The sequence below is a fragment of the Oscarella lobularis genome, chromosome 2 (assembly GCF_947507565.1).
Source record: "Oscarella lobularis chromosome 2, ooOscLobu1.1, whole genome shotgun sequence".
NCBI lineage: Eukaryota > Metazoa > Porifera > Homoscleromorpha > Homosclerophorida > Oscarellidae > Oscarella > Oscarella lobularis.
In genome coordinates this window covers 2,002,308-2,024,693 of record NC_089176.1, presented here as the reverse complement: position 1 = coordinate 2,024,693, position 22,386 = coordinate 2,002,308, and the positions used below count along the sequence as shown (strand labels likewise).

Genomic DNA, 22,386 nt, shown 5'->3' with positions numbered 1-22,386 from the left:
TCCGGGAGACGCATCCGGGAAACTAAACCCTTCGTCGACCTCGTGAGAGCAATGGCAGAAGAAGCAGTCAATCCGAAAGCGTATCCGCTAGCGAACTCGCAGCTTACCGTCACGATACTCGACCTCGTGCAGCAGGCGATGAACTACAAGCAGCTGAAAAAGGGCGCCAACGAGTCGACGAAGGCTCTCAATCGCGGTCTCGCCGAGTTTATTGTCATGTCCGCCGACGCCGATCCGCTGGAGATTCTCCTTCACCTTCCTCTCTTGTGCGAAGACAAGAACGTCCCGTACGTGTTCGTGCGATCGAAGCAGGCGCTCGGTCGCGCCTGCGGCGTATCGCGAGCCGTGATTGCGTGCGCCGTTACCATCAACGAAGGATCGCAACTCAAGCCTCAGATACAGGCGCTTCAGCAGAACATAGAGAAGTTGCTCATCTAGATCTAGTGCTAAGACGTAATTCGAGAAATAGGGCGACCTCTTTTTCGCTTATGTTCTGTTTTGGTGAATTTGGTACATAAAAAAAATAAATGGCTGTCATTCTGGTATGCCGATTTTATTCCAGCATCATTGCACCTTCGTTCACGTCCTGTTGGTTTTGCGTACGATCTGAGCATCTAAAGTGAAGCGTGCACAGGTATAATTAATTAATTATTAATTAATTAATTATTCTCAATCTTTCCTTGTTAACATTATTCGCTCAAAAAACGCCAAACAAGTTGGCCATTTTTATTGCGCATTCAAAAATTATGAAATCGGTGGTGGAATACCTTGGCCACACGTTATGGTGTGAGATAACAGAAAAAGGATGAAAATATATTACCATAATCATCGTCATCATTGTGTTGGCTGATCAGACACGTAAGTAATCCAAATCACGTGTCTACATCTTATAGGCATTTTAATAACAACGAGAAAACTATTTCTTTTTGCGTTTCCGCTTGTTTCCTATAGGCTTTGCATTAGTTTCAGAAACTTCCACTTTATCATTGTCAAAACGACCCGGTGGGGGTCTCTTTCGGCTTTCCTCCGAATCAGTTATCTCCTAAAAGCAATGAACTTCACAGAACAAATTTCACAGAAGAGATGACTAAAGAACCATTTTAGCGTATCGCTGAGCTTCAGCTACACGCTCCGCCAAAGCCATGACTTCCTCCTCTGTTGTCGGAAATTTGGGCAGCCGCTTTCCAATGAGCTGCTCTATTCTTTGAAACAGCTCAACGTCATACCTAATAACATATCCATTACCCAACCAACAACCAGTTCCCCAACAGCGCGGTGGACATACTGAGTGACAAACGTTATTGATTTTCCTGCGCGACCTGCCCTCGCCGTTCTGCCAACTCGATGTATATAGTCCTGTTCGCGTTCCAATAAATAAATAAATAAATATTCAATTTCACAGCGTTCATGCGACCTACTTTTGAATGAGTTGGTATGTCAAAGTTCAGTACAACGTCAACATGAGGAATATCAAGACCTCTACATGACGTAAAGCGAAAATAATATCATGTAGAAAAATGAATCCAGTCTCTCGACGACACCTGCTGGCTACGTCCGTTGCTACCAGAATGTTTTGTCCTTTCGCTTTGAATTTATTTAGGGCACCCAGGCGCTTGAGTTGGCTCATTTGGCCATGAAGGGGTATTGCGGAAAAACCAAGATTACGAAGCATTAGAGCAACTCTGTGTGAGACTACTTAAACAAAATGATCTGTCGTTAGGCCGGATGTTTATTTACCTCTGAGTGTTGTTACATGTTCCACAGAAGACCATGACTGAGCTGCCAGCCAGTTCATTGAGAACGCTCACAAGGTAGCAATCCTGAACAAAGGTATGTGCAAAATACATTAGTGATTACCGTTTGCCTATGTCTCTCTCACAATTACTTTGTGTTTAGCGGGAATGAATATGTAAAACTGCTGCAGCTTTTCAACAGTCTGATATCTAATGAAGTCTAAAATGTACACACGTGACATTAATTACCCAAATAACGTACTTCGTTGACACTTCAACGCGCACGGGTTCTCTCAATGAAGCCCTCTGGAGTTTCTGAACCTACAAAAAATAATAAGCGAGTGGCATTGGAATTGCTACTAGGATAAATATTAGCTGACTTTTTTCGTCATGGTTGCGCTGAAAAGGTAGGTTCGTCTGTCCTTCGGTACAATTTTCAAGATCTTGTTCACTTCCACTTCAAAATCCATATTCAGTATCCGATCAGCTTCGTCCATCACCTGACAGAAACGCGGTGAATGTGCCAGCATCACAGCTTCTACCTAATCCTTACTAGGTACTTCAGAGAACGAAGATTGAAGCCTTTCGTGTTCTCAAGATGATCGACGAGACGTCCAGGAGTAGCTGAAGAATAAATTTAACATCAATACCATCGACGTTTCATGCTGGTACCTATTAGTACGTGGGGTTTCTTAGCGAGCATGAGTGCCTGGCTCACCATATCCATGCCACCAACAACGACAGCTAAAAATACAAAACTGCTTCACCGATTGATTAATCATTATGTTCCCTCTTGCGACTCATACCACATGATACTCCTATTCCAGATCCCAGAGCTTCAAACTGTTCAGATATTTGAAAGGCCAACTCCCTTTAGGAAAATGAAAATGAAGAAACGGACTTCGAGAAATTAGGACTGACCGAGTCGGCGTTAGAATAAGTGCAAAAAGACGTCGAGGAGTTTCGAGCAGAGCCTGAAGAATGGGCAGGGCGAAAGCGCCTGTTTTGCCCGAGCCTGTTTCCGCGAGGCCAATCACGTCTTTGCCTACGTTTCATAGACGCGTCGTACGCACAATAAGAGACGGGTGAAGGGAAATCAATTCGTTGCTTGCCTTCAAGCGCAATTGGCAACGCCTCTCGCTGGATTTTGGTCGGTTTCTCCCACTTCAGACGATCGCACGCCTCGCACAACACATCGACAATACCCTAAAGAATAAAATTCCAAAATACAAGAAAACTAGCAAAGAAAAGCGCTGTACCAAACTTCTAAAGGTTGCATCAGGATTTTCGGCAGCCATCTTAGCGAACCGCGCGCGCTACGTTGGAATTTTTCGGCGTGCCACAGAAGTGCCACAGTGCGTTTTCTCGCGAAGGCAATGGATAGCAGCGACAAACCGACGTTCGAGCCGTTTCTTCAAGCTCAATTTTTCGGAAAAGCTCGCAGCAACAGACTAACGAAAGGGCGAAGAAACGCGGCGTCGAGATCTCGATCGACCTGCTACGACGGAACCGATTATTGGCGCGAGCGAGAGCTGCGACACGCCACCAATCGTGCCGATCACGACGCCGTTCGCCGTCTACTCCAAAGCGGCGTCGACGTTCGCGCCGCCGACGACAAGGGTCGAACGGCGCTGCACATCGCCGCTGCGAAAGGCGACGCCGATGTCGTGAAACTGCTTCTAAGTCGTGGCGCCGATCCGAATCAGCGCGACGACATTGGAAATACCGGTCTCCATCTTGCCGTCTGTAGTTGTCACGTGGACACGGTCACTGCTTTACTCAAAGGCGGTACGTCTGTCGACGAGCAGGATTTGGCTGGTCGGACTCCGCTTCATTTGGCTCGTGCGCGACTTCGGCTTTTGTCGCGTTTTGCACGAGAGAAAGGCGAGGAGGAGGGGGAGGAGTCCGGAGGGAAATCGAGCTTCGTTTTGGTTCAGGAAGTAGGTAAGGTCTGTGAAATGCTGAAGACGTACTTGCATGTAAATGCGGTCACTTCAACGAAAGTCGATTCTGATTTGGATGAACTGACGTCACTTTTTGAGACTTTGTCTGCAAATATGCCTGTGAAAAATGTGGATGAAATGCAGAACGTTCTTTCTGGTCTCACGTCTATGAAACTAAAGTAGTCATATAACGCATGAATTGAAATACAGTATTATTTGTAAAGAGTGAGCTCTTGAGAAACAAATTATCAAACTTTGCTCATCACTGACAAAATATAGTTGCTATGAGCTTCGTTCCAGTTCCAACTCATGTTCCTTCGCACTACAGTAACGTTCATCATAATTAGTCAGTGCTTAATTAACATAATGTAGCTTACTATGTACTACATTATTACATAATCTACAGTACCATGGTTCAGAATCGCCCGAAGATTAGAAGAGACGACCTCGGCACCAGATGATAACCCTCCCGTATCCTATCACCAGATGAGGAAATTTACGATTCTTCTCGACGAAGAAAATCTGCATTGGCTCTTTTTTGAGCTTCACGCAGTTCTGCCGTTTCTGCGTGGAGTCACAGAGAATTAAGATAAAAGCACGCATCGCGCGTTGTGACAGCGTGTGCCATCACCGTCAAAGAGGGAAATGACTTTAGATACCAACGCTGGAAGTGTAAGTGTCTAGACACTCAGTGTAGTTGGAGAAACACGTCACGTCGATATCGTTTTTCTCTTAATTCCTATATCATTAGAGTCTAAAAGACCGACTGGCGTGATTGTGATGAACAAAGCTGTTATTCTGGTATGCCAAAAAGTCTCACTGCACCGGCATCACGCTCATGGCGATCCTACAACAAAAAAATACTTCAGCGTTATGAATTCGGACAACTCATGCATCTCTTCCGCGATTGCTTATGCACTGTTTTTATTAAAACAATTTAATTTCAGCTATTTAATAAATCCCCCAAATTGGTTGCAGACAACCAAGGCAGGAATTTAAAACAACTTTTACATATTGATTATTAATTAATTAATTAATTAATGCACCATATATTGCACGTAAACAACAACAAAAGCGGAACAACTATGTGGCTAATTATTCTTCTCTATTACCTTGTCATCTGATACAAATGCCAAGAGGTACTTGTTCGGATGCCAGGCAACGCAAAACGTAGAGGCGTTACATGGTACTTTAAAAACTTCTTCTCCCGTTTCAACCAGTGCCTACAACACAAATATAAAGTAGACGCGAGAAGACCTCCCTTGTCTTTTGTATACTATATCCATATGGTGATCTTCTGAGCCCATGGCGAGCATTTTCCCATCGAAACTAAAGCTCAGAGTCCTCACGGGCCAGCTAAAAAAGGAACAGACTCCTCTGAAGGAGAGAGGTGGCGGAGGCTACGCTATACTCATACACGAGTCGAGGAAAACTCCGCACGCAGACAAGTTCATCCAAGTCCCACAGACTCGCTAACGCGTCAGCACTCCCAGTAGCAAAATACCTAAATTATCACGATTTCTGAGTTCTAATTGTGTAGAGCATATTAATTAGTACCGGCCTTGAGGGTCAAACTCTAATGATATGCAATTGGACGAGTGAGCTTGTAATGTATCCATCACTTTCAACTCAGGAAAGCTGCACATAATGAGTCACACCTTTTGTTTTAGCAGTCAAATTTATGAATACCTAAGGATGACTATACATCCATGGCCGTTCGTTAGAAAAAAGTAATCGTTTGCATTGTTCCATGATATCTCATTGACTTCAAAGTTGAAGTGCATCTCCGATTTTGTCTTGTAATTTCTCGTGTCAATCCAAGTGATAAGGTCCTCCTAAAGTACTAATTTAGAAGATGTAATATAAGTCATCAAGCCTTACCTTATTACCAACAGCAATGGTGTTTCCGTCAGGACTCCAACATATGTTGATGTTGTCCCCTTTAGTGTTAATACACTGAGCGCATTTGTGACCAACTAAGAGGCAATATTAAAACACAAGAAAAGAAACAAAAACGTAGCCTTACTTCTGGCATCCCAAATTCGAATCGTCTTGTCTTCAGACGCGGAAACAAGATATTCTGGATGACTGGGATGCCAGCAAAGCTGGTCAACGTGATCAGAATGACCCTTGTAGTTGTGCAGTCGCGTCTATAATAATCCCCACGAAAAATTATAACTATCACTTCTACACCTCTATTCTAATGCTAGCTAATTAATTACGATCCGTAACTAACGGTCGTTATGATCATTGATGTCGACTTACCAGGCCGTATCGGTCAAGTGAAAAAACGCTAACGGTCTTGTCCGTTGACCCTGATGCCACTTTTCGACCGTCAGAATTCCAATCGACCGAGTGAGCCTGCAGGCACAACAATTCTCCTATCGACGATTCAGAAGAACACCAATAAGAAGAGCTTACTTTCGATTCGTGCGCTTGAAAGTCTTTTATTTTGCCGTTCTTCTTGAAGTACTGCTTCATCTCGGACAGCTCTTTGCTTTGCTGTTGCGGAGGGAAGAGACAATCCGAAAACAAGTTGGACGCCATTTCATGTAGGTACGGGACTCTGCCAGCGCACGTTGCAATTTGCAAACGTTCGAAATGTGTTCGCTTACAATACGCGGCGTAGACGTCCAGTTTCCCTTCAGTCCATATCCCTCGCAGAAAGATTATATGGAAAAGGTCTTGGAGTGCCTGCAAGAGGTGTGGAGTTCGCCTTGTGCGCGATGGCTTACCCGAAAAAACGACTTTCACAGGGGAAAAACGGAATATTGGAGAGCCCAACGGGAACAGGAAAAACCGTGTGTTTGCTATGTGCAGCACTGGCATGGCAAGAACGCCTAAAATCGGAAAGACTGGATCTGGTTTTGGATAAACCGGAAGTAGAAGCAACGTCTCGTAAGCGAATGAACGGTTCGAAGTCGATTGATTGATGACGTCACTTCTATATAGGTCCTGTTATTCCGAAAATAATCTATTCCTCTCGGACTCATTCCCAACTTTCTCAGGCGATTCATGAGTTGAAGAACACCCGTTATAAGTGCAGCGGAGTTGCGATGTACTTATTGCATGTCTATAAGCTCTCTTTGTTTCAGGCCTACCGTGGCCATATTAGGCTCGCGAGATCAATTGTGCCTTGATCCAATGGTTTCCAAAGCAGGCTCTAATACGGAAAAAGTGAGCAAATGCGTTTCACTATTCTGAATGTAGAATATCTGATTTAGGTTCATCTTTGCCGATCTAAAGTTCAGTCGGGCACGTGTCAGTTTTACAATAACTTCAAAGGTACCCGCTGCTTTTGTATTTATTTATTTATTTATTTATTTATTTATGTGTTTATTTATTTATGTGTTTATTTATTTATTTTAGAAAATAGTTCGAATTTGACGTCTCAGTTGTCACAGCACATGCCAGACATTGAAGAATTGGTCAAGGAAGGTGCAAAACAGAAGTACGAGAGTACTACGTTGTTGTTGTTGTTGGGACTTCAGCTCTAATTAAAGTGTTTTCCAGAGTTTGTCCTTACTATTTGGCTCGCGAGCTCAAGTCTAGTGCTGATATAATATTTATGCCATTTAATTACATATTCGATGCTAAGGTGAGAGGAAGGGCTGGCCGTCTTGGATTTTCTTTTCTTTCAACGAAGTCTAGTTGAGAGATAGTCACAGGATTGACTTGGAAAATGCAATTGTGATCTGTGACGAGGCTCATCACATTGTGAGTCTTTATGGTGTTTACTATGCCTCGTTTTATCCGTAGTGGTTTTAGGGGAATATGTGTGAAGAGTCTTCTTCGTTTGAACTATCGTCATCCGATCTGGCCAGCTGTCTTCAAGACATCAATAAATGCCTTAGACTGAAGAGAAAGAAAAGAGAGAGCCTCGTTGGAGAAGTGGGGCAATGTACAGGCAGCAAGGGCAACTTCTCTATCTCTGCTACTTCATTACTGCTCTAGTTTTGACGGTTTATAAAGATGAGGGAGAAAGAATTGATGAAGAACTCGAAAGCATTTACGCTGTCAAAGGTCTTGCGTTACAAAGCTTAATTAATTAATTAATTAATAATGAAATGAAAACCTGTCTTCTAGCCTTAGTTGTCAGTTTGACCAATGCCATTGATGAACTGTACATTCCTTGTGAAGAAAATGGCCTCACGAAACCAGGAAGGTACAATTGTTAATCTTCTCTCAGATCTTTGTGTAATTAAGCTTGCAGTTTCATGATTGAACTCTTAAATCAGTGTCAACTGAAACAGAGCAACCATTTAGTTGTAGCCAGCCATTGTGAACGGATTCTTTTGTCTGTAGCAGCAAGTAGGTATTTGATAACCAGGTTCGTTGCTAATTGTCCACCGTTGCAGACGCTTCTAATAGAAGTTATTCTTTGCAAAAGATCTTAGACATGATTAAAGTAGGTCAATCTTAAGAGTAATGCTTGCTTTTCGTTTGAGTTCGAGTTCTTTAATTAATAGTTGGTATTTCAACCGTTGTCGTTTGAGTCTACACGTGACGGTCACGTCTACTACAAAGTATCGTGGTTTGAAGAAAGTTTCTCTATTTTTATGACTGATTTTCAGGTTCATGTGCGTTCTTCTGCGGATCAAAAACAAAAAGGACAAAGAACATGGAAAAGGGGACGGTCAGCATCAGGTACGTAATGTCTGGAAGAAAAGTATATATGTATTATCTCACCTTCGCGTTGTGACTCTGCTGATGCATTGCAATTTTGTGTAATGTCCAGACAGTACATCCCAAGAGTGGTCGTACAGACTTACTTGTCACATTACGTACCTAGCTTTTTAATGAAGCAGTCATTATGAATTTTAGATGGTCGTACGTTGAGCTACTGGTGTTTCAGTCCGGGTCTTGCTCTGAACGATCTCGTCGCTAAAGGGGTCCACTCGGTGATTCTTACCAGTGGGACTTTGTCTCCAATCTCCTCCTTCTCAGCTGAGCTAAAGATGTAAGTATGTGGAACATCACAGCTGCAACTTATTTTCTATTTCTAATCTTTAGTCCCTTCCCTGTATCTATTGAAAATCCTCATGTTATACAAAAGCACCAGGTATTTGCTGGTGTTCTTAACTGTGGTCCTGATAAAGTTCCACTCAATTCCTCTTATCGGAATAGGTAGAAGAGAACCATGCCGCAGTAGTTTTAAATATCACGAAGTGTTGCATGTAGGTTCTCTTTGCCTTATCTTTGGTCTCTTGGAAAGACCTTGGGTAAGAGTCACTGTACTAGCAAAGAAACGAGATAAATACACGTTTGTCTCAGTTCGCTTATCTGAAGTTGTACCGAATGGATTGTTGGTTTTCTTTCCCTGTTATCCTTTCTTGTCGCAGTGTGTCGATGCCTGGCAGGTAAAACTTTAGAGAAGGGTCGACAAGTCCATAATTTCTCGCGTTTTTTAAAAGCGAAATGGACTTTGGAAGGAGCTAAGCAGCAAAAAGCCTGTTTTTCTGGACCACAAAGAAAAGATGGGGTTTCACAAGGTGAGGCAATAAGAGTCTTAGCTGTATATTTCTAGATTCTTACGTGAAGGCAATGAATGGTTTCAATGAGAAAATTCAAGATCCAAATTGTAGAGAGGCCATATTTCTGGCCGTTTTCAGGGGAAAGGTAGTTGTAGTAATAATATTTTTGCTTCGTCTAAAGACTGCATTAACTGCTGTAGGCTGCGGAGGGTCTGGATTTTGCTGATAGGTATGGTAGAGCTGTGGCAATAACAGGACTCCCATTTCTACCAAAAACTGATCCAAAAGTGAATTACTATTCCTGTAATTGCTCACAAAGTGATCAGCGTTGTTAGGTTACACTAAAAATGCTGTACCTGAACGAATGTGTGCGTGAAGCCCTAATTCCTCCTAAAGAAGTACCGAATAAACTAATTGTCAGGGCACTCTTTATTCTACTTCACCGTGTAGGCCCTGACTGGCAATGCTTGGTATTGCCAGCAAGCATTGCGCGCAGTCAATCAAGCTATAGGACGCGTTATCCGCCATCGGTCTGATTTTGGTGCTATCTTGTTTTGTGATTCAAGGTAATGTGAATGCGTACGTACGTGTGGGTGGTACTAGTCGTGATTTGTTAAGTAGATTTTCTGCGAGAGACGTTCAGTCGCAGTTGCCTAAATGGATTCGGCCATGTATTAATTATGAAGACTTTGAGAAGCTCTCCGGCGATCTCCGAGACTTTTTTACTTATGCAGAACGAACCGTAAGTTGTATCACCAATTATGTGATACTTCTCTGATAAACAGTGTTCAGCTACCGCCTCCTATAGCTAAAGATTCGGACGGCTTGGCTTCGTTTGCCGACTGCAAACCAACAGCAGATTCCGATGCCACAGACTCTTGCCCTTGTCCTGTACAACATGCTTCCAGCTGTTCTCAAACTTTTAAACCAGTTCAAACCGATGCCAAAAACGAGGCCAGTTTAGTAAAAGAGACTGCAGGAAGTTCCGCCGTGCGTCTAGTCCTGCTCTTGTCAAGGACGAATCCGAAAGTAAAAAAGATACCCACGTCAGATTCTAATCCTGTAACCTAATGAGTAGGTTGTGGAAGTACCCGCCAGTTATCTTGAAACCAAAGTACCTCGCTTTCACGTGCAGAATTAGGCTTTTCTATGTATATACATTAGGAGAAAGACGGAAGAAGTGGAAAAATTGAAGAAGCGCAATGTTACCATGCCGAAGTGCTGCTCCAAGGTAACTTGCTTTTGCCCCGATACTTATCGTTTTTGCTTAGGTGAGAGATGCATTGCACAATGAAGCGTACGTGGCATTCCTTGGAGTTGTAGCCAAGTACAACAAAGTATGACGTAGAAGTCCAGTGGAAGACTTGTGCCTGGCACAATATCACATTTTCTACTAGGAAAAGGATTTAGATTCTCTCGTGTCCGGTTTGCACAAAGCTTTTGGCTGGTACAATCCCGCAAAGCGACGTCTATTAGAAGGTAAGATCGTTTTCCAAATGTAGTGGGTGAGGGGTTGGTTACACTGTACTATGAGCAGGCTTTCAGAAATTTTTGAAACCGCGTCATAGAGAGACCTATCAGAGCAAATGTTTGGAAATCGGCGAGAAGTGTTTTGAAACGCTTATCGCTTGCAGATCCGTACACGATTCTAACGGATCGGGAGAACCTGCCGCCAAAAAAGTTAAAGTGGCCGTACAGTGTCAGGCGACTGTGAATGAGGAGCAACCTCCAAGTTGGATGAGATTTTCTACTTTCTTCTGAGTCAATTCTTTTCTTTAGATAATTTATGTCCCGTCTGCAAGAAGGATTATCGGGTGCCGTATTTCGGTCCGTGTACGCACTGCTGTTGTTTTAGGTGTTGGATCAAAGAACTCAAGGTTAACATGAAACAGAATGGTCATACGTCTGCTCTGCTGACCTACGGTGTGCTGTGTAGGTTGCCAAAAAATGTCCCGTCTGTCAGCATCCTGTCCGCAAGCGACAACTGAAACAGAAGTGCTTTTTTAGTAAGTAAGACGAACATACACAATTCGTGTACAAGATAAACGGTAAGAACCTTACTACAATAATCCCTACCAGCAGTCGTCTGAACAAACTATGCTAACAGCCATGAATTGAGAAATATTGGGAAGAGCTATAGTCCAATTTCCGTTTCCAGAAGACTCGGGCTTCAATTCACCATGTCCAAGCACGTCTGTGGCAGCTAGCGATCGGGCACGTATCCCGCACAGCTTCACAGAAGCATTGGCTATCTCATTCGGTTTGGCGTAATTGTAGTACACCCAAAGAAAGTCGTTCGTGATCATGACGACGAAGCTCGTGGCGTTGGCTCGGAACACGTTTGCGTGGGCACGCGATTGCAAAGACCCTAATTCAATTCTGATTGGCGGGTTGCCACTACCTTTCAGCAATTCCGACCACAGAGTATCCTCCTGATGGCTGCGAGCAATTGCGTCTACCCATTCTTTGCCGGGTTTGATACGATACACTTTCCCGCCGTTCGCTTCGAACTGACCTAATCCTTTCTCCTGACTAGCCGTCACGTTCTTTGTAGGAACAATTATGAGTCGATAACCATCCTCGTATAAGTTGTTTTGCGACGACGTCTCGTTAACAGCAAGTTGCCAGTCCGTTACGACTCCCGCCGGTACCTGGCGGCGCGCGAGCATGCCCCAAGCAGAAACGGTAGGAAACAAGACATTCTCCCATTCGGCGACGTCGCCAGCGCTGAAATAGCGGTTCCGCGCCTCTTCACTGAAAAGTACACCTGCCCAGCGAAGCGGACGCGTTTCGCTTAGGAACGGATTCACCAGCCTGGTCATCTCGTACGTCAAGTCAAATAGCTCGTGATTTGGAATAAGACCTGCGCTGTGGTCCGGGTTTGCCACGGCTCCAAAAGTGAGTTGAACGAATGCGGCGGCTAACGCTTGGCTTGAGTTACTGAGATGCGGAAGCCAAACGTGAGGAGGTCGCCCGTTTGCTGCATCGCGAGAAATCGAGTAACCCAGTGACAGAAGAATGTCCAGATCAAAACGATCACGGTAGAACGGCTCAGATTTGCTATTGAATAAACTGGTGCACACTTTGGCGCCTGCTATTGAAAATTCGGTTTTCGCAACGGAAGACTCCGTGGTGTTTACGAGCCGAGTCGTTTCGTATAACTGATAGCCGTCGTCAACGCATGGAACCCTAAACACAGAAATAATGAGAGCGACTTGAGACGACTTAGCATAGAGAGCCGAAGTAATATCTTGGAAATGTTCTTGAACAGACATCGTATTGAATTGGAGTAACTTGACGTAAACTGGGTCGCTAATATTAATTCCCTTCGGCAAGTCCAATCCACCTGACCATGCTCGAAATTTGTCACGACAGTATTGACACCAGCAACCCTGTGGAGGTTGAGGATAGTGATCAAAGTAGATCCCGTCAGCCCCAAAATCAACCAGTTCAAGAAGTTGACTGATGTACACGTGACGCCACGGAGAATTTACGCACAGTGCCGTGCCGCGCACGTAAGGCAAGACTGTCCCATTGGGATTCCTGTTCGCCCACGTCATATTGCTCGAGTGCAGGTAATACGCGCTCGACTGAGGCCAATGATACAGTATAATTTTTTGGTTGTTAGCGTGAGCCTTCTCGATAAATTCCTTGGGAAGATTTCGACCCGTTGCTTGAACAAAGGGGTGCCAGCTTTCCCGGGGTCCCGTTGCTGTGGGCCACCACGTTCCCTCGTCTCCCGATTTGGAGTGACGAACGAACGCTGTTATGTTAAGTTCGTTCAACAAATCTGCTACATTTTCGAAGACTGGCACGCACGTTCTTCTGGTGACGTTGCAGAAGGCGTCGATTCGGAGTCCAGTGTGGGCGTGGGTTCGGCGGGAATCGTACCACAAAGGAAGACCAACGCCTGACGAAACGATGGCAAGCAACAACAGGAGGGGACGAAGAGGAAACATTGAGTACAGCAAGCACGTGAGTCGGATCTAACAGCATGAGCAGTCTAATTAGATACGCAGTGACAACGCGCCAACAACACACTTGGGCCGAAAATTTCAAGATGCACTCATGCACGCTTGGTGCTCATTACGTGTCTGGCACTTTCTGCAAAGTTGCTCCACCCAATGCACTGAGCCAAAACCGATTAGTCTGTAATTGATAAATTACCTAACATTTGCGAGCGAATCATTAAAATACGTCTGAAGTTTGCGATATATCCCGTCATTTGTCTTTCCTGTCATCATTCATTTTCCAAACTGCAAAATCGACCTACAACGAATGGAAATGAGAGGTGAAATTAGAAAAGCCACACGAATCATGCCAATTTACTATAATACTGTATGTACCCCATTACTGCATTGATTGTACGTATATCCAGCATGACTGGAAAATGCTCTGAATTGAGGTCTATATAAGGGGCATATAAGGGTCTTCCTGTCAATTTGTATGCCTCCGCAACGACGTCCTTCCGTCACAGGGACAATGCAAGTAGAACAGTTGCTACAGTAACAAAGCGCAAAATTTATCAAAATTATCAAAAAGGCAAGATCAGGCAATCCGTACCGTTTTTTCAGTTTCAATCGTTTTTGATCTCCCTCACTATGACACGTATGAAAAAAATGTACAAAATGCTGACGTGCGCTGTGGAAGAAACATGCGGATTTCTGGTTGTGTAGAGAATAGGAAAATAGAAGTTACATGACAATCATATGAACGTTCATGACAGTGGGAAAGGTAAAGTTCTTGGACCCACTCACGTGATCGGAACGAGTGATCCCATCATAAGCGTCGACGGGACACCTGGTGTTTACTCTCGACGGAGCGACACGGCTGAAGAGGACGGACGATGAGCGAAGAAAGAGGCGTCCCTTCTCTCGCCAGTCGCTGTGGGCCAATCGCCCTCTTCCAGGCAATAAGAAGTGGCGATCACATCGAAGTGAAGCGCCTAATCGACGAACTAGGAATTTCCGTCGACAGCAGAGGACCTTTGAAGGACATTGACAATGTTGATATCAGTTTGGACATTTCCTCGTCGGTGATCGAATTTTCTTTACGTAGTTCGAAGTGTCGGCTCTTCATTTGGCTTGCTGGCTCCGAAAGGAAGAGATCGCTGCACTTCTTATCGATAGGAAAGCAGATATTGAATCTAGAAGCGAGGTAAGAAGATGGGATGAACGGGATTAGTAATGATGAACTGGGCGATACAGAGTGGAAGTACACCTCTTCTCTATGCCTGTAAATTTGGGCTAGTATCGATTGTGAAGAAGCTCCTCGAAAAACAGTGCAACGTTAATCTAAGAGACGAAGTAGGGTTGTTCCTAGTAGGATAGATAGGATTTATGATTTTTGTGTGTAGCATCGTGTGACCGCTCTTCATCATGGCTGTGAATCAGGAAATTTTGAGATTTGTTCCGTTCTTCTCGACAACGAAGCAGTGCTTGAAGCGGCTGATGAAGTTTGTAATGGAAAGTCTAATTAGTACACTATTGACTAATCCCAATAGAATGAAAAAACGCCTTTGCATTGGGCATGCAAATGGGACAAGTTAGATGCGGTCAAATTATTAACTAACCATGGTGCTAATATTGAAGCCAAGGACAATGTAACCAGTTTTGTAATGATCATACAGTATGTGTCAATATATTTGTCATAGTGGAAAGAAACTCCTTTCTTGGTTTCATGTCTGGTTGGAAATGTTGAAATCTTTAAATATTTAGTTGAGAAAGGATGTGACACGAAAGCGAAGAACAAGGTAAGCAAGAAATCTTTCTTCTCATGCCGAAGCAGTAAATAATGTTTTGATAATTAAATAAGGCCGAAGCAGGTGCATTACATATGGCATGTCGGGGAGGTAAAACGGAAGCAATGGATTGGCTTCTCTCTAAAGGATTCAATTACTGTGATAGTGGGAAGGTAATCAGTTCATGAATAATGTAGATGAAAGTTGTCATAATTTGAACTATAGATAGGTTGGTCAGCACTTCACGGTGCATGTGAAGGAGGTCATTTGGAAATCTCAAAGATGCTTGTGACTGAACACGGCCTAGATTTAGAGCAGAGAACAGAGGTAGAGAGATAGTCGTTATATTGGATATAATTTATTCTGTTAGAATGGAATGACGCCGTTTTTGAGTGCAGTAGTAAGTGGCAATGTTGAACTAGTAAAATGGCTGCAGGAAAAAGGTTGCAAAATGTCAGTCAGAGATCAGGTTATGGCATGAAATGGGAAAGCGATAATTATGATGTATAATTGGATTGCGCAGTGGGGGCATAGCGCTCTTCATTTGGCGCTCAAGTATTCAAAAGAAGAAGTTTTTTCTTACTTGATTGAAAATTTCTTCGACGAATGTAACGTAAACGTCGGACTCGGATCAACGGCAATAGTGAGATAGAATTCTCCGTGTATGAGATTTGTATTTATTTGAAATTCGCCAGGAAACATCTCTAAAAAGAAGCATCTTTGGAAAGGAATCAATCAACAATGTTTATTAGCTATAATTTGCGACTGTTCCTGATAGTCGATGTTGACTTTAGGATTGGGAGACCTTATTTCTTGTCGCTTGCAGGAAGGGATTGCAAAAAATTGTTGAATTGCTGTACAAAAAAATGCTGTAATTGGCGTGCAAAAGATAAGGTATATTCAGTATAATGTTAAGCGATGACAGCGTTCGTTTCGACAGTAATTGTAGGGCGGAAAATCGGGTCTTCATCTGAGCTGTGAAAATGGGCACACGTCAACGGCGGAGTATCTAATGAGGGAGTGTGGGTTGGATCCCGAAGAAAAAGATGATGTACGCAATGTTCTAATTAATTGACGTCTAACGTTGTTTTAACTAGATAAAGGAAACGTCCTTGATGAAAGCGTGTAGAGGTGGTCACGTGATCACAGTAACAACTCTACTTCAAGTGCGAAAGTGGGATTTGCTTACTAAAAACAAGGTTGTGCTATATTCTGCAGTGACTTGCACGTTTCATGTATTGTTGAAGGCTGGAGAGAACGCTCTGCATTTGGCTTGCAAAATTCGTCACGGAGCTAAAGTGGCGCGTTGTCTAATTGATTTGGGAATCAGTGTGAACGATGAGGATTATGTGAGAAGTTTCTGCCTTATTCGCTTCATTTTCATATAACGTTGCAGATGGGGTGGACTCCTCTAATGAATGCTTGTCGCAGTGGACTGTTGTCAATAGTCCATTTACTTGCCAGGTCAGATGTGTCTCTGAATCAGAAAACTAGGGTGCGTCTAAAAACTCTCTCTGTGTTGAATTAGTATATTTTCTTTGTCATTCAACCGTAGCTTGACCAAGGTTTACTTCATTTGGCCTGTGAAAATGGGCACGACGACGTCTCTCAATTTTTAATAGACAGAGGAGTGATTTCGGATGAAAGAGATCAGAACGTATGTCAAAAAACAAATTTGCTCTATTTAGTATCAAATTAGGAGGGCTTGACTCCTCTGGCATATGCGTGCCTGAGTGGACTTCTTGTCGTCGTAAAACGTCTTGTGAAGATGGGGTGTTCTTTGGAATATAAAAAGAAGGTAGAACTTTATTGAGTGTTGATTTCTCAATAACTTTAACAATACTTAGCGGAGTGACAACAGTTTGTTACATCTGACATGCTTAGAAAGTGGACACGTTCACGTCGTAAAATTTCTTGTTGAATCTGGCTCTGATTTTAATGAAAAAAATGACGTAAGTTGCTAATTTCAAGCTTGGTAGGCGTGATTTCTGTTTTGTAGTCTGGTGAAACTCCTCTAATGTTGGCAAGTGAGCAGGGATTTTTTTCTGTTGTCAAATTCCTTTCTTCTGTTGGATCGTGCGATTCTTCTCTTGTTTTGATGTCAAAGGTATGTATTTGGTGAATGCATTGTTCGGTATTACACGTTATCCTTTATGTAGAAAAGTATGAGTCCTTTGCATTATGCTTGCAAAAATGGTCATAAAAATGTAGCAGACTTTTTGATTAGTAAGATTATTTTGGACGACGTTTACTTGGACAAACCTGATGAAGTTGGTATTTTATACTAATATTAGCATTTGTGACCCATTCAAATTTTCTAAGAATGAAAAGACACCTCTTGTTTACGCTTACGAAAATGGAATGCTATCAGTGGTAGAGCAACTCGAATCGAGAGGATGTTCTCTAGATGTGGTAAGTTACTTTGATTTCCTTTTAAAGTGTCACGAGTTTTTCACTCGTGTAAAAGTCAAGCAGCTGTAGATTCGCTTGACAGCTAGTTTATCAATTACTTTGATCTACGATCGTAGTTTTTTGGATTAGTGCGAAAAACCGGTTGACTTGTTTCTCACTCTTGTGTTACAAATAGGATGAGGCTTTGTTGACGTCAGTCTGTCAAAGCAGCTCAATTGCGATTGTTAATCGTGTTATTGAACGTAATGAAAACATTTTTCGGGTAAGAATTGTTTGGCAAGGATTAGTGTGTGCGGATCAAATTTTCTTTGTATAGGATGTTTGGAAATATTTTAGGAACGCATGTGAAACAAAACGGTCTGACATAGCAGTCTTTCTGATGAGAAGATTTGATGAGTTACTTTCCAAGGTAGATTAGAATTGGTGTAAATTTATGTGCAGTTTTTGTACTAGGATGGAAGAGACGCTTTGCTAGTCGCATGTCAAAACGGTTGTCTTTGCGTGATTGATCATCTTGTCAAACGCGGCTTTTCTCTCACTCAAAAAACTAGTGTAACTCGTCTTGCCGTTTCTCTATTTCTTCTACAAAAGTATTAAATATTTAGAATGGAGACGGCTTGATACATGTTTCCTGTAAATCAAATCATTCAAACGTCATTCATTATTTACTCGATTTGGAAGAGCAGTGTGATGACATGAACGATGTAATCGCGCTTGGCACATCAATGCACACACTAGTCAATTATTCTCGATTAGAACGGGCATACTCCATTGATGATTGCGACCATAAAAGGTAGTCTTTCAGTTGTTCAAAGGCTATTGGAACTTGGTTGTTCACTTGAAAGCAAATCAAAGGCTAGATATCTAATTGAAAACAATTGAGTTAGGAATAATCGTTTTGTAGAATGGCAAAAGTTTGTTACATTTGGCTTGCAATACTTATGGTAATCGTCACACAAGTATGGCTCACCTGCTTCTGGATGCCGGAGCAACCGCCAATGAAGTCGACGAAGTAAATTTATATCGTATGTTTTTAAAATTGTCTAATAATGGATTCCGAAGACTGGTGAAAGTGTTTTGAGGACGGCTTGTAGACGAAATTTGCTGTCCGTTGTTACTCGTCTTGCTGATAGCGGATGTTCTCTTGAAGAAAAAACTAAAGTAAGACACAGTGCGTGGGCGATTTGATTTGAGTTCTGACTGTGCATGCAGCAAGAAAAGACTCTACTTCATGCAGCAGGTGGCAAGGATGTAGCTGAGTTCCTCACTAGCAAAGTCGACGTCATGTTGAACGCATTGGATTCGGTATGCAGGTGCAATACGTTTTCTTACAGTATCGTTTGGTGTCATTAGAATGGGAATACTCCGTGTACGGCAGCATGTCAAAATGGTAAAGTAGACGTCGCTTTCTATCTGCAAGAAAAGGGCTGTTCAGTTAATCAGAGAAACAAGGTAGATTACTCTTTTCGACTAGGGTGCTATGCGGCAAAAACTAGTTTTTCTCCGTTTTGATGAGCTCCATTAATTTAGACTTTGGCATATTCTGTATATTTATAATTTTATCTTTTTCCTCACATTTCTTTTTTTGCAGTTCGGCGAGTCGCCATTTTCTTTGTTCTTGGAATTCTGTTCGAATGTCCGCCACCCTAATCTCAAAAATATAAAGCGATTTATTTCAGCGGGTGCTGAGATATCCTCTACGTCGACGGTACGTTCTAATGATCTGAAATTTGATTTGGTTAGGATTTTTGTAGCATTCAAAAGTCAATGTACTTCATCTGGCAGCACGGACGTACGATAATGAAGAGTTTTGCCATTTCTTTCTGAACGAAGGCGCAGATCCTAGTAGTCGTGATAAGGCAAGGCTTTGAACGAACAGTAAATAACTCGATAGTTCGTAATGTTATACGTCTCTTTACAGTTTGGAAAACTTCCGTACGAATATGCAAGTGGAGATGCGAGAAAGATTTTGAGAGAGGCTTGGGTATAATTAATTTGCGTCTAGCTTCATTGCCTACGATAAAATCAAAGCCGAACCTCTGTTTAGGAAAGACGCCGATATTCGAAACTGAAAGAGTTGGGCGAGACTAAGCCTTCGAAGATCAAAGTGTGTCTAATAGGCGCGGCCGGCGCTGGGAAGACGACTCTTATGAATTCGTTGCGCCGAAAACAGTTGGAGGAAGCGCTGTCGTCGGTCAGCGAAGTCCAAGTTGACGAATCGTCCGATCCAAGTCTAAGGACGGCTGGCATTGACATTATTGCGACAACGATCGACGAAGCAGGCGATGTGGTGTTTTGCGATTTTGCGGGTCAGCCGAACTTTCATAAAACGCACGGTCTGTTCTTCTCGGAATCGACTACAATCTATCTTCTCGTCGTCAATCTGGAGGAGCCTGACGAAGAACTGTACTCGTCGTCGTTGTATTGGCTGAGACTGACAAAGTGCAGCATCGGATCGTCTACGAATAATAGCGTTGTCATAATCGGTAGCAGAGGCGACAAAACGGATGGGCGTAGGATATTGAGACGGCTTCGAATATCACTGAAGTCGAAATTCGAAGAGTTGTTTGACTTCTCTTCGGAACCGTTTATTTTAGACTGTCGTCTTTCTACGTCAGCGGGAATGCAAAATTTACGCAAAGCTATTTCGGAGCTGAAAACGAAGAGCATTGAAGTGTGATCAGTTAGATGAGTCTACATTTTAGAATGAAAGATTTGATTTAGAAAGCTCCCGGTATTTTCAGTATTGTTGAGTCAATACAGTCAACATTGTTACCACGACTGAGGAATATCAGTAAACAGCCTTATCCTTTGATAGCTCTAGAAGAAGTAAATCTTCTTCCAGAGTTTCTTGAGTATGTTCTTGTCTTTGGGATTTATTGCGAGTTAGTTTGGCTTTTTCTTAGGGTGAGGCAAAGCAACGATAATGTTTCATATATCTTCTTTCATGAAGTGGAGGTATTCAGTGAGTTTCCGTCATTGAAAGAACAGGTACTATGATCTAGTCTCTATATAAACATTCCGACACTTCCTATTGCAGATAAAGTCTGTTCATTGTCGTCAATTCGTTTTGAAGGACTTTTTTTATTTTCTCGTTGATTCAAACGTTTACAGCGGTTTAGCGAAAGACACACTTTATCAACTTGTTCAATTTCTTCATGGAATTGGAGAGGTATATTGTACGTTGAGTTATTCATAAATTGACTCTTCCTATATAAATGCAGATTATTGAATTCGGTGACAATATAATTTTGGATCCGTCGTGGCTTTGTCACAATGTAATCGGTCCTCTCATGTCACCGGAAACGTTTCCTGTTTGTTTGGAAGCAATTGACGACGGAGCAGTGAGTGCGGAGAGAATTCAGAAGGTCATTCGCCAATTCAATAAGCAGCATAGTCACATTCCAGTCGACTTGTTAATGCAATTGCTTTGCAGTTTGGAAATTTGCTATCCAGTTCCAAACGAAGAAAACGTCTATCGATTTCCGGCTCTCATAGTAGAGCGACGTCGAGACGAGTTTTGGATAAAAGACGAAAACATGATTGTGTACGTGGGCCGTCGTCTCCAGTGCAAGGACGAGACAGATATCATCGTTCCCGGAACGATTCCATTTCTGCAGACACGATCGGTCATTCGTCTCGATCCGTCGCCTCAGATCTGGAAAGACGGCATGGTATTGGAGAAGCGAATCGACGAAATGACGACAATCGAAGGACTTATTGAACTACAGGAGACAGCAAGGGCGATTGACGTGGTCGCTCGCGGTCCAGTCGATTCTGAAGCCGAATGCTGGGGTTTCGTCAAAGAGATGCTGGACATGGTTCGTAAAGTATTGGACGATAGAAGTCCAGGCACGATCATCGACCGCGAAATGTGTTTGAGTACGTTGGCGCTAAAGAAGTTAGTTGAGCGCCCACCAGCGCACAAACCGTCACTGATTGAAATCGCCATGTCGAACGACTCGCTAGTCAGTACGAAAGCGAAGATGAAGAAATATTCAGACACGCTTCGCGACTTGTTGATAGTTCCATCAGATCACTACTGCATGCCTGATTCCAAGAAAGGTTAAAGTCGGCCTTCGGGAAAGTCTGAATCTTCAAAGGAACAGCCTTAAGGCCCTAGGAGAAGGATTGGGATTAAAGGCGTCAGACGTGATAACTTGTAAGGACTCGGAAAGCATTTTCCACATATGGGAGAATCGTCGAGATGCATTGGTGTCAAAACTGGTTAATTGCTTGCGTAAGTGTGACTTGCTTGTTGCGATGCATGTTCTGCACTGTGACGTTCCGTCCGTTCAACTTATGGATGACGATGAGGTACAACGTTTTCCGCCAATGAAAGTATTTGCTAGTGTATCAATATTTCTAGACTGTAGCAGCAAAAGAGGCGTTTTCTAAAGTAGCCGATAGTTCAGGGCACAAAGAGGATGTGGAAAGAGTGCCTCGGCACATGATAGGTATAATGCGTTCTATTTTGTATGTGTGTGCGTGTGTAATTATGCCTGCTAGACGACTCAATATCGTCTCTGGAACGTCAAGTGGTTGAAGAGAGGCACATTAATTGTCTTAAAAGGGAAGTCATCGACTGTGTGGAGGATTTGCAACAATTTACAGAGCATCTTCTTGGCTGGACTTCGACAAGAGCGAAACAATGTCTGAACGATTACGATGGTCAAACGATAGCTACGAAGTTCTTTAACGTAGCGAAAAAATGGACAGACGCGAGAGGAACCGATGCAACTGTGGGAAAACTTCTCGAAGCGTTTGATAAAGTCGGCAAGAAAGGAGTGGCTTCTAACATGCTATTCTAACTAAATAATAATAATATAACAACAACAACAGCAACGATAATAACTTTAATTGCAGAATAATAATTAGACGTAGGTTTAATTAATTAATTAATTAATTATTGACAGTTTGGTATAAAGGTTGTACATAAAGGTTGTGAATTATATCAATTACTGCGTGGTGTAAAGATGTGTTTCGTTTACTGATTGATTGGTTTTTCGTAAGGTAGACCGGACGACTAGAGTGCGTTAGTGAGAGATGAATCGCGATTCACGAGCAGTAGAGCCGCGCGAGCT

The 22,386-nt window shown here is 42.8% G+C and overlaps 9 protein-coding genes across 11 annotated transcripts; 6 read left to right on the top strand and 3 right to left on the bottom strand.

Annotated features, from left to right (window-relative positions):
* Positions 1-21: 21 nt before the first annotated feature.
* LOC136183894 (NHP2-like protein 1) lies at positions 22-556 on the top strand. The gene has a single exon (XM_065970701.1). The coding sequence runs from the start codon at positions 52-54 to the stop codon at positions 436-438; it is 387 nt and encodes a 128-aa protein (XP_065826773.1). The 5' UTR covers positions 22-51; the 3' UTR covers positions 439-556.
* Positions 557-877: 321 nt separating this feature from the next.
* LOC136184084 (probable ATP-dependent RNA helicase DDX47) lies at positions 878-3,072 on the bottom strand. Of its 2 annotated transcripts, none has more exons than XM_065970926.1 (15): positions 2,993-3,072; positions 2,846-2,939; positions 2,655-2,778; positions 2,540-2,604; positions 2,406-2,477; positions 2,287-2,357; positions 2,114-2,233; positions 1,996-2,054; positions 1,886-1,943; positions 1,738-1,820; positions 1,542-1,682; positions 1,419-1,479; positions 1,286-1,356; positions 1,097-1,226; positions 878-1,042 (listed from the first exon to the last, which is right to left on the bottom strand). In XM_065970926.1, exons 1-15 carry the CDS (start codon positions 3,029-3,031, stop codon positions 917-919), a joined length of 1,314 nt encoding a protein of 437 aa, XP_065826998.1. In that variant the 5' UTR covers positions 3,032-3,072; the 3' UTR covers positions 878-916. The 2 variants fall into 2 exon arrangements, with proteins under 2 accessions (XP_065826998.1, XP_065826999.1); XM_065970927.1 differs by having other exon boundaries at positions 2,998-3,031.
* Positions 3,073-3,109: 37 nt separating this feature from the next.
* On the top strand, positions 3,110-3,859 carry LOC136199950 (ankyrin repeat domain-containing protein 54-like). The gene has a single exon (XM_065990251.1). It carries the CDS (start codon positions 3,110-3,112, stop codon positions 3,857-3,859), a length of 750 nt encoding a protein of 249 aa, XP_065846323.1.
* A 532-nt stretch (positions 3,860-4,391) lies between these two features.
* Positions 4,392-6,235, bottom strand: LOC136184085 (THO complex subunit 3-like). Its single transcript, XM_065970929.1, has 10 exons — positions 6,098-6,235; positions 5,942-6,037; positions 5,703-5,826; positions 5,558-5,652; positions 5,366-5,511; positions 5,234-5,314; positions 5,094-5,180; positions 4,954-5,032; positions 4,789-4,899; positions 4,392-4,523 (listed from the first exon to the last, which is right to left on the bottom strand). The coding sequence occupies exons 1-10, from the start codon at positions 6,221-6,223 to the stop codon at positions 4,470-4,472; spliced, it is 999 nt and encodes a 332-aa protein (XP_065827001.1). The 5' UTR covers positions 6,224-6,235; the 3' UTR covers positions 4,392-4,469.
* Positions 6,236-6,256: 21 nt separating this feature from the next.
* On the top strand, positions 6,257-11,502 carry LOC136184082 (regulator of telomere elongation helicase 1-like). The gene is made up of 33 exons (XM_065970924.1): positions 6,257-6,379; positions 6,433-6,574; positions 6,629-6,716; positions 6,772-6,853; positions 6,901-6,961; positions 7,046-7,127; positions 7,190-7,274; positions 7,328-7,393; positions 7,445-7,577; positions 7,631-7,699; positions 7,763-7,841; positions 7,890-7,987; positions 8,035-8,084; positions 8,146-8,202; positions 8,251-8,323; positions 8,501-8,636; positions 8,690-8,803; positions 8,858-8,898; positions 8,951-9,036; positions 9,091-9,168; positions 9,218-9,295; positions 9,351-9,437; positions 9,486-9,548; positions 9,601-9,716; positions 9,772-9,892; positions 9,943-10,179; positions 10,229-10,264; positions 10,315-10,368; positions 10,422-10,487; positions 10,548-10,629; positions 10,688-10,882; positions 10,930-11,027; positions 11,087-11,502. The coding sequence occupies exons 1-33, from the start codon at positions 6,278-6,280 to the stop codon at positions 11,162-11,164; spliced, it is 3,033 nt and encodes a 1,010-aa protein (XP_065826996.1). The 5' UTR covers positions 6,257-6,277; the 3' UTR covers positions 11,165-11,502.
* Positions 11,152-13,004, bottom strand: LOC136184083 (uncharacterized). Its single transcript, XM_065970925.1, has 2 exons — positions 12,970-13,004; positions 11,152-12,913 (listed from the first exon to the last, which is right to left on the bottom strand). The coding sequence occupies exon 2, from the start codon at positions 12,708-12,710 to the stop codon at positions 11,223-11,225; it is 1,488 nt and encodes a 495-aa protein (XP_065826997.1). The 5' UTR covers positions 12,711-12,913; positions 12,970-13,004; the 3' UTR covers positions 11,152-11,222.
* Positions 13,005-13,996: 992 nt separating this feature from the next.
* On the top strand, positions 13,997-14,629 carry LOC136199949 (26S proteasome non-ATPase regulatory subunit 10-like). Its single transcript, XM_065990250.1, has 4 exons — positions 13,997-14,155; positions 14,209-14,307; positions 14,358-14,456; positions 14,507-14,629. Exons 1-4 carry the CDS (start codon positions 13,997-13,999, stop codon positions 14,627-14,629), a joined length of 480 nt encoding a protein of 159 aa, XP_065846322.1.
* A 356-nt stretch (positions 14,630-14,985) lies between these two features.
* Positions 14,986-15,542, top strand: LOC136184185 (ankyrin repeat domain-containing protein 2-like). Its single transcript, XM_065971037.1, has 4 exons — positions 14,986-15,063; positions 15,116-15,217; positions 15,261-15,359; positions 15,414-15,542. The coding sequence occupies exons 1-4, from the start codon at positions 14,986-14,988 to the stop codon at positions 15,540-15,542; spliced, it is 408 nt and encodes a 135-aa protein (XP_065827109.1).
* Positions 15,440-22,277, top strand: LOC136184081 (death-associated protein kinase 1-like). 2 transcript variants are annotated; one of them, XM_065970921.1, is made up of 32 exons: positions 15,440-15,533; positions 15,586-15,633; positions 15,685-15,784; positions 15,840-15,941; positions 15,988-16,089; positions 16,138-16,239; positions 16,287-16,385; positions 16,446-16,547; positions 16,590-16,688; positions 16,738-16,842; positions 16,890-16,997; positions 17,050-17,160; positions 17,213-17,302; positions 17,478-17,564; positions 17,619-17,711; positions 17,756-17,854; positions 17,908-18,006; positions 18,059-18,157; positions 18,207-18,314; positions 18,365-18,463; positions 18,515-18,607; positions 18,656-18,754; positions 18,894-19,010; positions 19,057-19,161; positions 19,224-19,286; positions 19,350-19,976; positions 20,027-20,157; positions 20,209-20,293; positions 20,343-20,474; positions 20,527-21,619; positions 21,672-21,759; positions 21,812-22,277. In XM_065970921.1, coding segments are annotated over exons 2-30 (4,104 nt in total). In that variant the 5' UTR covers positions 15,440-15,533; positions 15,586-15,631; the 3' UTR covers positions 21,373-21,619; positions 21,672-21,759; positions 21,812-22,277. The 2 variants fall into 2 exon arrangements, with proteins under 2 accessions (XP_065826993.1, XP_065826994.1); XM_065970922.1 differs by lacking the exons at positions 15,440-15,533; positions 15,586-15,633; positions 15,685-15,784; ... (1 more) ...; positions 15,988-16,089; positions 16,138-16,239 and having other exon boundaries at positions 16,287-16,354; positions 16,419-16,547.
* The last annotated feature ends 109 nt before the right edge of the window (positions 22,278-22,386 follow it).

What these genes read in the sequence shown, in the direction of transcription:
- LOC136183894 (XM_065970701.1), top strand. Translation starts at nt 52, where the DNA reads ATGGCAGAAGAAGCAGTCAATCCGAAAGCGTATCCGCTAGCGAACTCG.
- LOC136184084 (XM_065970926.1), bottom strand. Translation starts at nt 3,031, where the DNA reads ATGGCTGCCGAAAATCCTGATGCAACCTTTAGAAGTTTG. An exon ending in ATGCAACCTTTAGAAGTTTG is followed by an intron (nt 2,940 to 2,992) that starts GTACAGCGCTTT and finishes TTTATTCTTTAG; the next exon opens with GGTATTGTCGATGTGTTGTG. An exon ending in ACATGTAACAACACTCAGAG is followed by an intron (nt 1,683 to 1,737) that starts GTAAATAAACAT and finishes AGTCTCACACAG; the next exon opens with AGTTGCTCTAATGCTTCGTA.
- LOC136199950 (XM_065990251.1), top strand. Translation starts at nt 3,110, where the DNA reads ATGGATAGCAGCGACAAACCGACGTTCGAGCCGTTTCTTCAAGCTCAA.
- LOC136184085 (XM_065970929.1), bottom strand. Translation starts at nt 6,223, where the DNA reads ATGGCGTCCAACTTGTTTTCGGATTGTCTCTTCCCTCCGCAACAGCAA. An exon ending in TTCAAGCGCACGAATCGAAA is followed by an intron (nt 6,038 to 6,097) that starts GTAAGCTCTTCT and finishes TTGTGCCTGCAG; the next exon opens with GCTCACTCGGTCGATTGGAA. An exon ending in AAGATCACCATATGGATATA is followed by an intron (nt 4,900 to 4,953) that starts GTATACAAAAGA and finishes TTTGTGTTGTAG; the next exon opens with GCACTGGTTGAAACGGGAGA.
- LOC136184082 (XM_065970924.1), top strand. Translation starts at nt 6,278, where the DNA reads ATGTGTTCGCTTACAATACGCGGCGTAGACGTCCAGTTTCCCTTCAGT. An exon ending in GGAAGTAGAAGCAACGTCTC is followed by an intron (nt 6,575 to 6,628) that starts GTAAGCGAATGA and finishes ACTTCTATATAG; the next exon opens with GTCCTGTTATTCCGAAAATA. An exon ending in TGGCCGTTTTCAGGGGAAAG is followed by an intron (nt 9,296 to 9,350) that starts GTAGTTGTAGTA and finishes TAACTGCTGTAG; the next exon opens with GCTGCGGAGGGTCTGGATTT.
- LOC136184083 (XM_065970925.1), bottom strand. Translation starts at nt 12,710, where the DNA reads ATGACGTGGGCGAACAGGAATCCCAATGGGACAGTCTTGCCTTACGTG.
- LOC136199949 (XM_065990250.1), top strand. Translation starts at nt 13,997, where the DNA reads ATGAGCGAAGAAAGAGGCGTCCCTTCTCTCGCCAGTCGCTGTGGGCCA. An exon ending in CTTTGAAGGACATTGACAAT is followed by an intron (nt 14,156 to 14,208) that starts GTTGATATCAGT and finishes TTCTTTACGTAG; the next exon opens with TTCGAAGTGTCGGCTCTTCA. An exon ending in ATATTGAATCTAGAAGCGAG is followed by an intron (nt 14,308 to 14,357) that starts GTAAGAAGATGG and finishes TGGGCGATACAG; the next exon opens with AGTGGAAGTACACCTCTTCT.
- LOC136184185 (XM_065971037.1), top strand. Translation starts at nt 14,986, where the DNA reads ATGGCATGTCGGGGAGGTAAAACGGAAGCAATGGATTGGCTTCTCTCT. An exon ending in ATTACTGTGATAGTGGGAAG is followed by an intron (nt 15,064 to 15,115) that starts GTAATCAGTTCA and finishes TTTGAACTATAG; the next exon opens with ATAGGTTGGTCAGCACTTCA. An exon ending in AAATGTCAGTCAGAGATCAG is followed by an intron (nt 15,360 to 15,413) that starts GTTATGGCATGA and finishes TGGATTGCGCAG; the next exon opens with TGGGGGCATAGCGCTCTTCA.
- LOC136184081 (XM_065970921.1), top strand. An exon ending in CTCTGAATCAGAAAACTAGG is followed by an intron (nt 16,386 to 16,445) that starts GTGCGTCTAAAA and finishes ATTCAACCGTAG; the next exon opens with CTTGACCAAGGTTTACTTCA. An exon ending in TTCTTCATGGAATTGGAGAG is followed by an intron (nt 20,475 to 20,526) that starts GTATATTGTACG and finishes ATATAAATGCAG; the next exon opens with ATTATTGAATTCGGTGACAA.